The sequence below is a fragment of the Camelus bactrianus genome, chromosome 28 (genome assembly GCF_048773025.1).
Source record: "Camelus bactrianus isolate YW-2024 breed Bactrian camel chromosome 28, ASM4877302v1, whole genome shotgun sequence".
In the NCBI taxonomy this organism is placed as follows: domain Eukaryota; kingdom Metazoa; phylum Chordata; class Mammalia; order Artiodactyla; family Camelidae; genus Camelus; species Camelus bactrianus.
Genome location: NC_133566.1, coordinates 16227554 through 16238611, shown reverse-complemented (window position 1 = coordinate 16238611; position 11058 = coordinate 16227554). Strand labels below are relative to the sequence as shown.

The following is an 11058-nucleotide window of genomic DNA, read 5'->3' as shown; positions in this document are numbered from 1 at the left end:
TGAAACCCATCAGGCTGACGAGCTCATGGCCGACAGGGCAAGGTCCTCCTGCAGCCTTTTTTGGGTCTGATGCACTTGCCAAAGAATCTCCGGAAACTCCCATTCTCAGGGAGAGTTAGACTCTGCCCACGTGCCCACACTGCTGTTGGGCCCGCTGGGGCCCACGTGAGGAGCCGGGCTCTGGAATGTCCTTGACCTCCATGCTCTCCTGGCCTTTCTCAGTCCTGCATTCCCCACGGCCCTGTGCGGACAAGCCGGAAGTGCTCTAGAAAAGCCCCTGCAGGTGCCAGGGGAGGAAGAGGTCATGGCGGGGCACATCCCTCCATGTGTGTTTTATGCGTGGCACCCCCTTGATGGCAACTGCAGTAGAAGATTCCCCAGGTCTGGAGAGGTAGGCAGTAATTCCTGATTTGTTGCAGCTTTAAGCTTGAATTAACTTGTTAATTTGGAAAAATGCATCTCTGGGTGGTGGAAGTTCAGCCAGTGCACCAAGGTGGGGGGCGTGGGGGGTGCTTCTCTGGTTCTACCTCCGCAGACCAGGACATAATTAAGGCCAGGCCTGTCCTGGGCGGCATGCTGGCAAGTTTCCAGGCTGATGTATGGAGCATGGGAGGTTTGGCAGTGTCTTAGCTACGTGCTCACTTCGGGATGAAAGGAACAGGCTTTCTGTACCTGCTTTGTCACTTTCTAGCCTGTGACCTTGGGGAAATCATTTAACTTTTCTGGGTCTCACTTTTGTCATCAGCAGAGATGACCGCACTTCCCTTCCCAAGGCCACTTTGAGGACCCGTCATGATCAGGGTGTCCCTGCTTGCTCAGAGCCAAGGTCACTAGGTAAAAGGCCTCCCTGGCTCTCATGGAGCTCAGCCTCTGACCCTGACCTGACAGCTGCAGGGGGCTTGCCCGCACCTCTCCCCAGGGTGCAGCGGTGGGGGGCAGCTCCAGAGTTCACTGAGTATGAGGCCCGGGCGGTCCTGGAAGTCCAGCCAGGCCAGACACCTGGACCACCTCCTACTCTAGAAATACTCCTCCTCCCTTGGTGGGTCAACAGCTCCAGGCTAATTTTTTACTCCTAGGATCTGAAAGTTGGAGCTGATCGGCCGGCTCAAACACACACACACACACACGCACGCGCATACACACACGCAAATGGAGAAGGGCCTGCAAGTGCTCTTGTGCCTGCAGAGGAGGGGGTGTCTCAGGGCTCTGTTTCCATGGGAACCAGTGGCACAGGCTGGCTCCTTCCTGGGGTGCAGAAAAGGGAAACTTGGCTGAGGTTTTGGGCACCTGGCTCCTGGGCGGTTTCCCCAGGGGCTAAGCAAATACCCAGGGGTTGCCCTCCTGAGGGGCAGGAAGGATTCCCCCTCTCCATGACGCCCAGGGGCCCTCACCCATTTACTCCACCACCACCCCCAGGAGGTCTGGCCTGGTGCCTCATATGGTCCCAGCTGCCCTGATGTGGTCCCAGCCTCGGACACAGATAACAAGGACAGAGGACAGGCTGGCTGGAGAGCATAAGGAGCTCAGGTTTGGGGAGGGCTGCCCCACTGCAAGGCCCTGTGTGGGGCAAAGGAGACAGGTAAGGGTGGGGCACAGATGAAAGAGACTGAAGGACCCCGGCCTGTGACCCTTGTGATGCAACCTTGGTAGCAGTCACCATCTCTGGGTGATGAGCCCCCATCGGTGGGGCCATTGAGCCCAGAAAGATGTCCCCACCGGGAGGATGCTCCAGACACAAGGGGTGTCTAGAGGTCACCTGCAGAGCGGCTGGCAGGATACCAGGGAGACGGCTCTCCTTGATGGCAATGCCCGAGGTCATCTGGGGTTACTTCACCTGGTGTCCAAAAGGAGGGGCCAGTAGGATGAGGGAGGGGGCAGCAAGGAGGGGCGGGGCTGCCCTGTTCTGGAAAATGCTTTGAGAGGCTCTCCAGGGCTCCAGTGCTGCCCCCTCCCCCTGTTGGGACAGGAAGTTGTGCCGTAGTTCCCCTCCCCCAGTCCAGGCTCTCTGCACCCTCCACCCGTCCCCGTCCCTGTCCCGAGTGTGTGCGTTAGAGAAAGAGACAGACAGTGGGGGTGGCGCACAGAGAGAGGCGGCCAGCAACAAGGGCAGAGGGGGAGAGGGGAGACCCAGAGAGCGGGACTTCAACAGGCTGACACGCAGGGTTAGAAAAAGCATCCATCAGAGGGCGTGGGACAGGGAGCCGGGGAGAGATGGAAAATATGAGAGAGACACACACGGAGAGAGGCTGAGCGAGGAAGGAGGCAGAGCAGAAGGGGTGGAGCCTAGGGCAGAAGCGTGCAGGGAGGGCGGGTGGGTAGGGGGCGGGCGAGGAGCCGCCAGTGACAATTACGTCTGGGTCCAAGCAAACATGAGGCAGCTGCCAGCCCGACCTGGCAGTCCTGTTCGCCTCCGCTGCGAAGAGGGGAGGCCGGCAACAGTTTCCTCCGGTGCCCAGGATGCAGCGGGCCAAGGTAGGTGCTGGGGTGGGGGTGCTGGGGGCTGCACCAGGACGGGGAGTTCGGGCTTCTGGGTGTTGCCCTGGACCAGGGGACCTTGTTGTGCCTTTTCCTTTGACCCCGTTTCCCTACTTTCCCCTGTAGGGTCGCTTTTCGGAAAAGTAAGTGTTGGGGTGTCTTGGCTGGGAGGCTGGACTCCTGGGGTCCCCTTTGTACGGCAGAGGATTTAGGTGTTTATGGAACGAAGCTGGATGGAGCAGGAGCTTGGGGTCACCCACGTGGTTCAGTTAAGCCCCCTGAGCAGGTGCCCAGGTGCTGACCCTGACCCTGAGCCTGGGCCCACAGCTCTTAGGGTTGGGGAAAAGTTGAGTGCTGGGGTATCTTATGCTTGAAGGCTGGTGGATGAGTGCATCTTTTAATTATTCAAGTAATTAATGAATGTCCACTTCCTAAAGGGCTATGAGAGCCCTGACAAGGACACATGCAGGTGGTTCCCACTCTGTGGGGCTGCTGGGAGGTTGGAGGCAGAGAGTGCAGGGAAAATACCTGGGATAGAGGACAAGAAATGGTGATGGGGTGTTGGGAAGGATAAAGAATAGTTAAATGAAGAATAACAAGGGACAGGAAAATAAGCCAACCCCAGGAATATACTCAACTCCCAGAGAATCTGTCCTGATACCTTGCCAGCTCCCCACATATTTGAGACAGTTTTACATTGAAAGGAAGAAAAAAAAACACCAGGATTAGATCTGGCTGCTTGTAACAGAGCAGCCCAAATAGCAGTGGTTTGAACAAGGTTGGTTGCATTTCTCTCTCATGCAGAAGTCCCGGAGGGAGGCACTAGAGGGTTGGCATGGAGGCCCTACGGTCAGCAGGGACTCAGGCTCCATCTGTCTCACTGGCTTCCATTCTTGAGGTTACCTTAAGGTCCAAAATGGCTGCCAGAGCTCCAGCCAGCACACACAGGCAGCAGGAAGTAGAAAGAAGGAATGGCAAAAAAAAAAAAAAAAAAAAAAAAGGAAAGAAAACAAAACACAACACAAAAAGACACCTCAGATAAAATCAGGGTTTTGTGAAGAATGAAGAATGTTTACTGGGCTGGCATCTGAGTTTCTCCCCAACTCCCACCTCCAGAGATGGCTTCCTGTGTCTCTGTCACCCATGAGGAAAAGCAGCCCAGAGTGGGCTTGTGGTTGCTGGCTCCAGGCAACTGCCCCAGAGCCCCAGCCCACCCCTTCTCTGTCTGCTCCATCTCTCAGGGGTGCTAGGAGGATTGGCAGAGGTAATGACGTGAAACCCTCTGAGCCTGGGAGAGGGCATGTTAAAAAAGTACTCTCTTTCTCACCTTAAGTCTCCCCAGCAACCTCCAGGCAGACAGGGCAGAAGTAGAGAAACTTAGCACTTGTCACAGGCTCACACACTATGTGCTCCCTGCACACACGAGCCCCAGCCAGCATAGTTCACGTGCATCCGCAGGCGTCGGTATGAGCATGCAGTGCACACCTGTGCCCTGTGACTGTGCCCACACTACCCACGCTGCGTGAGTTGCGTGCACACAGAGGAGGGGATTTCTCCTGAGTCAGACTGCATACAGATGTGCCCGCAGCCTGCTCTGTCCACCAGGCAGGGGACAGTCCTCCTTCTCTTGCCTTTCCTCTGCTGTCCCTACCTGCCAGGAGGTCACTCCCTGTCCCTGCCAGCTGGGTGGAGTGAGTGACCCAAGTCCTGCAGGTGCATCTTGGCCACTGTGACCCCACACTGGCCTCCACCCTCCCCCACAACCAGTGGATCTCGCTGTGCCTGCCGGGGGCTTTCCTGTGGCTGGCCTGGCCAGAGACTAGGGGGGTCCCACATCTGCTGCTGGGCCAGGCAGGGCAGTAGTCCTAGGAAAGCCACCACTGTGTCCCTTACCAAGGTCAGCAGAGGGCTGTGAAAACCACCTTCCTTCCTGGTGACAGCAGGGACTACAATTTAGAGCACAGGCTGGGAGTTGGCCCAACTCTTCCACCCCCAGATGTCTGTCACTGTCGTTTGCAGATCCTCACAATGTCCCAGGGTGGGGGCAAGTATTGCCACTTCCCCTTCTACAAACAAGAGGCTCGGAGAAGGGGAGCGGCTCATCCAGCACAGCACCGGGATTTGAACTCCCTGAGCTCCTAGGAGAAAGGAGCCAACAGAACCCTTGCTCTGCTCCCAGGACTTCAGGGAGGGACGTCTTCATGGCCCAGCATGTTCCCCGGGACCATCTACCTGCCCAGGTTCCTGCCTTCTTGCAGGGCACTTTTGGGAGGTGGGCCCTAGTTTTCTCCCCTATTTCCAAAGATAGTAATCAAAGCCCGGGAGTTGGGATGGGGAGTGAAGGGGCTCTAATAGCTCTGTAGGTGGAGCCTGGGACAAGGTCAGGGCTGAAGGGGCAGGAGCCCTGAGGTAGCAACTCCTCCCTCCATGGTCTTCTCAACAGGCCCTGCACCTGTATCATCTCCCTGGACCCCCATGCAGCTCCCCAGGCAGATCTTGGTATTGTACCCACTTTACAGATGAGGAAACTGAGGCCCATTCTAGATTGCAAGCTAAGAAATGTTACAGCTGTAATTTGAAGCCTGCTCTGTCTTACTCCAAAACTCAGTTCCCTAGGGCTTAGCGGGTGGAAGGATGGGGAGGTCATGGGAAAAGACTACAGGGAGAGAGGGGCGTGTCTGTAACCAGGCAGCTGAGGAGGTGCCGCAGGCCAGCTAGGGGCTGGCTCCATTGGCTTGTGGCCCGTTGCACCCTCTGAACCCTTTAGTGAGTGCACCCAAGTCAGACCCCACCCCTGGCCCTGTCCCCTGGATTAGTCATGTGACCTTGAGCCAGCCATAGCCCTTTTCTGGGCTGGGGATCCATAGCTGCAAAGGAAAAGACCCCAGTATTTTGAAATCAGGATCCCTTTCCTATCAAAATCTTCTGCGAGAGTAGGAGCTACTTTGCTGACTCTGGCTGGCTTGGGGCCCATCGGCTCTCCCACCTCACCCCAGGGCATCTCTGGTGATGCCCAAGAGCAGCTGCAGAGCCCTGAATGTGGCCTCTGTGAGGGAGAGAGGCAACCTTGGTTTCCAAGGCAAAGAAAGGAGAAGGGAAAGAACTTGGCAAGTCTTCCTTTGCTGGTTGTCCGGCCCTGGGCAGGAAGGAGACAGAGCAGGAAGGAGGACACAGTGTGGAGTGAGTCACTGTGCTGCCCACCCCCCCATCACCCCATCGCCAGCTGAGGGATGTTTCCCCGGAACAGGTGCATCTGTCAGCTGTGGTCAACCCACGTTCTAGAACAGCACAGGGCAGCCACATGACAGGGAGAGAACCAAGAGGACCTGTAGTTGCCAAAATTGGAGAGGGGATCTGAGCTGAGCTGAGCAGGAGAGCAGAGAGGGGGCCTGTCCCACCTCCCAGGTGGCCCAGCCTCGCCACTCTGATCTGTTGCCTGAAGTCTCTGCCCAGCCCTCCCCTCCATCAGGCCGCCGTACCTGTGCTGGGCTCAGCTAGACCGAGCAGCTGCTGGTCCTTGCCGGCCTCCTCTCCAGCTCTACCCTCCACCCCCTGCCCTCTGCCTCCAGCACATGCCTCTAGGGCAGGCAAGGGGTAAATTCCAGTTCCTCCTGCTGGTGTCATGCACTGTGCCCAGCCCATGCTGGCCCTGTTTTAAGATCCTCTCTTCAAAATGGGCAGTGACCTCAGAGAGCCAGTTCCAGTCCCAACTCTGCCCAGGTGACTCTGTGTGCTTGGGCAGGGTCCATCCCCTCCCTGGGCCTCAGTCTCCCCACCTGGGCCTCAGATATGCTCATAACCTCTGCTGGGCTCCCACCCGAGGTCGGGTCCTGGGCTGAGCAGTCAGGGCGGAGGGCAGAGGTGGGGGCCACCGCAAAAAGCGCCGTGATGCTGTGATGCAGATCCTCTGCCCCACGTATATGCCCCCTGGCCTATCACAGAGCCCATCCCCACCACCTGGAATTGACGGGCCCAGCCAGGTGCAGGGGTGGCTGCGGAGGTAACGCAGCCGCACCTTGTCAGCTGCTATCTGGCTCTGCAGCAGCAGATCTGGGCTCAGTCCCAGCCCCCTCACACAGTAGCTGTGTGTCCTCTGACAAGTTACTTAGCCCCTCTGTTCCATGGTCTCCTCGTTTTCCTGGAGGAAATATCAGAAGCCTCCTAGATGAATAAGATCCTACACCAGCCCGCTTAGTGCGGCCCCTGGCGCACAGCCAGAGCTCCATAAATGACAGGAGTGTCAATGTCATTATTTTTTGATTACTGAGTAGAGCCCGGGAAGGGCACCCAGACAGGAGAATGTTGTCAATGAGCATCTCGAGTCCACCCTGGGTCGGTGAGAAACTCTCATTGCCTGGGCAGTGAGGGACAGGGGAGGAGCTTGTGTCCTGGCAAGGTGACAACCATCAGGAGGCAGGGCAACTCAGTCCTCCCCTCCCTGCTCCAGTGCTCTGGGAGGGGTGGCGCCCAGGCTTGTGTGCACGTGTGCACGTGTGCACATGTGCACGTGTGAGTTCTGCAGGGACTCATGACAATCTCAGCTCCCCCCTTGGGAGGCAAGCTGCCTGGCCTGCATCTGTCCATGCCCAGGGGTGGGTGGAGATTCAAGGCTCCCCAAAGCCTTCCCATCCCAAATCCTTGGGGCCCGCACGACACAACGCCCACGGCCACTTCCTGCCATCTGTCCCTAGTGATGGAAATAGAGCAAGCGAAGACAAGTGGGCGCTCTGGGAGCCTGCCTGCAGCCGTCCCCATGGATGGGGTCAGGGTGCCAGGCAGCCCCACATCTGAGCAGGCCTGCGTGTCCCCGCTGGCCCAGGCTCTGACCTGGAGGCAGCCCCCCAGCGGGGAGGGAGGCTGAGAACCTGAGACCCCCTTCCTCCCACAGACAAGGCTCAGAATTTCCTATCTGGTGGGATATACACTCTAAACCTTAGCTGCACTTTCAGATCGACTGTGGAGCTTTATTAAAAATAGAGCAGCGCAGGCCCCACTCAGTCAAATAAAGCAGCCCCCGGGCAGGCGGAGGAGGGGAAATCTCCCAGGTGATTTTGATGCTCAGCCAGCGGAGCAGAGCGACAGCTTGGGCAGTGGGCTTGGCCTGCCCCTTGCACTGGGCAGCCGGGCCCTCCCTCAGCAGCAGAAGTGTGAAGAATAGCGCTAATCACTCCTCCTGGGGGCTTTGTACCTGTCACCTCATTTAACCTTACCCCTCGTCCTGTGAAGGCATATTATCCCCATTTTACAGATGAGCCAACTGAGGCTCAGAGTGGTCAAGTACTTTGTCCAAGGTCACCCAGTCAGGAGATGAGGGCCAGGGATTTGAGTCTCTGGCTGGCTGCATAGACCTCTTCCTACTGTACTTGACTGACTGACATAACATCAAGCTGCTTGAAATCCCCCCTCCCCAGCTGAGTGTGTCTTCTGAACCAGCATCCAAGGGGTCCTGGTGGCCCTCGCAAAGCCATTCATGCTATATTGCACGTAAAAACACCTGTAAACATTAGGGAGAAGTTAGCTGTGCCTTCTGCATATGCATTAGCTCAATGATATTACCTCTGGGAAAGGGAGCCTGGATGTTTTCACCCTAGAGGTTGCCACGTGCCCATAAGTACCTCTGCCAAGCCTTCTCTGAGATGCTTTCTGGGGACTCTCTGGAGCCCCGCTGATGAGAACCACAGAGACTGAGCCAGCGGCTCGCAGATCCAGCCTCCGTGGACCTCCACAGGACAGAGCTGTGCACCCTGGGCAGGGGGCAGTGAGCATGGGTAGCCACCCTGTGGGCTACTGGTCTTTCTGGGGGCCTGTGGGGAGTGGGGAGCCACAAGGTGGGATGTCCCGGTCCAAGTCCCCGTGGTTTATCTAAAATGATCTGGCCTCTCTCTATGGTCTGGAAACTCTCAGAGGTTGGTTGAGAGTGGATGCTTCTTGTGAAGGGTCTGGACCACATTTGGGGGGAGCTGTGAGGCATGAGGAGTTGTTTTGCTTCCTGTGATGGTATCACAATTATTGGGGAGTCACCTTGACTCCCATCAATACCCACATCTACAGCGAATCCGAATACTCATCACATGAATACTTCTGCCACCAAACCCACTGCCTGGGCCTGGCTCAGACCCCCACCATATCCCCCTCAACTTGGGCAGCCCCCCAAGTTGGCCTCCTGCCTCATTGTCCCCAGTTCTCCTCCACATCCACCAGACCACCTTTCTGAAGCAACTCTGACTGACCCTATCCTGGACTTGGGTTGGAGAGAGGAGCTGGGTGTCCTAGCAACAGGAGGCTGCCCCAAACCATCCGAACCATCTGAGAACCATCCAGCACAGTGCTGGCCAATAGAAAGGTATTACAGGCCACAGGTGTCATTTCAAATGGTCAGGCAGGCACATTAAAGAAAGGTTTAAAAAATATTTTTAATAATATATTTTATTTAACCCAATGTAAATATCATTTCAGTGTGTAATCAGATAAAAATTAGTAGTGAGCTGGTTTACGTTCTGCTAGGAAGAATTTGAAACCCGGCGTGTATTTGCACGGATGGCACGTCCAAACCTGGACTAGCCTCACTTCAAGCGTTCAGTAGCCACGTGCAGCGAGTGGCCGCCGTGCGGGGTCAGCCCCGCCCCAGCGGGGTCCAGCCCCCTGAGCCGAGCGGCCCCTCGGCCTCCCAGGTTTCCTAGCCTTTTGTACTCCGCCTCCACAGATTTTGCCTTGTCTGCTGTTGCTTCTTATTTTTTCTTTAAAGGAACTCACATTTTAAATTGCAATAAATTCATATAAAAGAGAATCACTTATCTTTTAAGTCATAACTGTAACCATAAGTCGCCGAAGTAACCATAACAATGCCTAAAACAAAACCACAGCGTTAAATTCCTGCCTCTCCCCCGCCACGTGGCCTGCTGGGCTCTGAGCTGAGGCCACACCGTCTTTGTCAAAGCGGACAGTTATCCTTCTCTGGAGCTAGAGGGGTGCTCTGGGCGCCCAGAGTCGAAGTCACCATCCCCTGCACCAGGCTGGAGGTTCTCCCAGGTGCTCCTCTCCCTGGAGCCAGGGACCTCCAGCCAAAGCCCCGACGCACCTGAAGCTGAGCAAATTGGGTTGACTCCTCATTGACCTTGGGCGACAGAGAACACTCGGGCCCAGCCTGGGGAACCTGGTGAGCGTGGTGCGAGGGGATGAGAAAGACCTGTCACAGAATTTGGTTAATTTGGAGGAGGGCCTCAGGAACCTCAAAAGGTTGGTTTGAGCATTAAATAAGGCCCCTCTCCAAGCACCTAACTCTGCCTGCTGCATGGTGGGTGCCCTTTCTGTCCCTCCCTTGCTCCCCACAGACCCACGGGCTTGGCAGGACGTATGAGAGTGGTTTTAAACTGAAACTTTGAGATCATTGCAGACTCGCACGCAGTTGTAAAAAATAAAACAGCCCCTGCCTACCATTTACCCAGTTTTATGAGCACTCGTGTGTGTGCATGGGTTAGGGCTGTGCGCTTCTATCACGTTATGTCGGTTTGTGTTTCCAGCCCCCCAGTCAGGATACAGAACAGTTCCATCACCACGGGGACCCCTCCTGCCCGAGGCTCTGGGCCCACCTCAGTTTCTCTCTCTGACGTTCTCCACTAACCCCACGTGCAGAGCCCACAGCAAAGAAATCATGAAATAATGAAGCATCAGCTGCCCATCTTCCCCTCCCCACTCCCGGTCCAAAATAAAAACTTTATTCATTTCTCTCCTGAATAAGACCATTAATCATGCAGCAGTTCTCCCTCTTACACAGCCTGGGCAGGGCCTGTGTGCACGTGTGTGTGTGTGTGTGTCTGTGTGCACGTGCGTGACTTCTTTGCTGCTTTCTCTAGCGGACACTGTGCCTGCAAGGTGGCCTTACCACGTACTGACCGAGGGCTCTTGGGGAGAGAGGGTGGGGCTGCTGAGAGACTGGGCAGGAGGTGGGCAGTGCCGGCAACACCAGAGTCCTGGGAGTTCTCCAGCTGGCCTGGGGGCTCCTGGCACGAATCCCGGGAAGGCAAGACCCTGGGTGGAGTTAAGGATGGCCTTGGGACTGGCCTGAGGATGATCTGGAGGGCCCCTCTGTGTGCTGAGCAAGGGCTCAGGGCAGCTCTGCCTGTTCCTGCTGCAGGAGGTGATGAAGGCGTCGGATGGCAGTCTCCTGGGCGACCCAGGGCGCACACCGCTGAGCAAGAAGGAGGGCGTCAAGTGGCAGCGGCCGAGGCTCACCCGCCAGGCCCTGATGCGGTGCTGCCTGGTCAAGTGGATCCTGTCCAGTGCAGCCCCGCAGGGCTCAGGTAGGGGCTGGGCTGGCTGGGAAGAGGGCGGGGATCTGTTCTGAGCTCCAAGGACTCAGAGACCACTGGGGGACCCCAGCCTGGGCCACACCACCTCCGTCTCTGCTGGGAGAAGTGTCTATTCATTCACACCTGTCCCCATCCATTGGTGCCTGCTCCGTGAAGGGCACTGAGCTCAAGGCGGGAGCCAGGGAGGTGGGGACAGAGGACTAGGACCTCGATGGAGTCTTCCCAGCTGGGAGGATGGAGCTGGGCTTCAGAGCCTCGCCGGCTGGGGAAGCTT

General features: G+C 56.7%; 1 protein-coding gene across 2 annotated transcripts in view; it reads left to right on the top strand.

The window, feature by feature from the left end:
* Window positions 1–224: 224 nt before the first annotated feature.
* The window catches only part of KCNIP3 (potassium voltage-gated channel interacting protein 3), a 76542-nt gene continuing 65708 nt past the window's right edge, over window positions 225–11058 (top strand). Inside the window, exons 1-2 of one of the 2 annotated variants that reach the window (XM_045519586.2) lie at window positions 225–391; window positions 10610–10775. In XM_045519586.2, coding sequence (XP_045375542.1) covers window positions 305–391; window positions 10610–10775 — 253 coding nt within the window. In that variant the 5' untranslated portion in view covers window positions 225–304. Of the gene's footprint in view, window positions 392–2331; window positions 2473–10609; window positions 10776–11058 lie in introns of those variants that run through there. The other variant, XM_010959014.3, reaches the window with a different exon arrangement.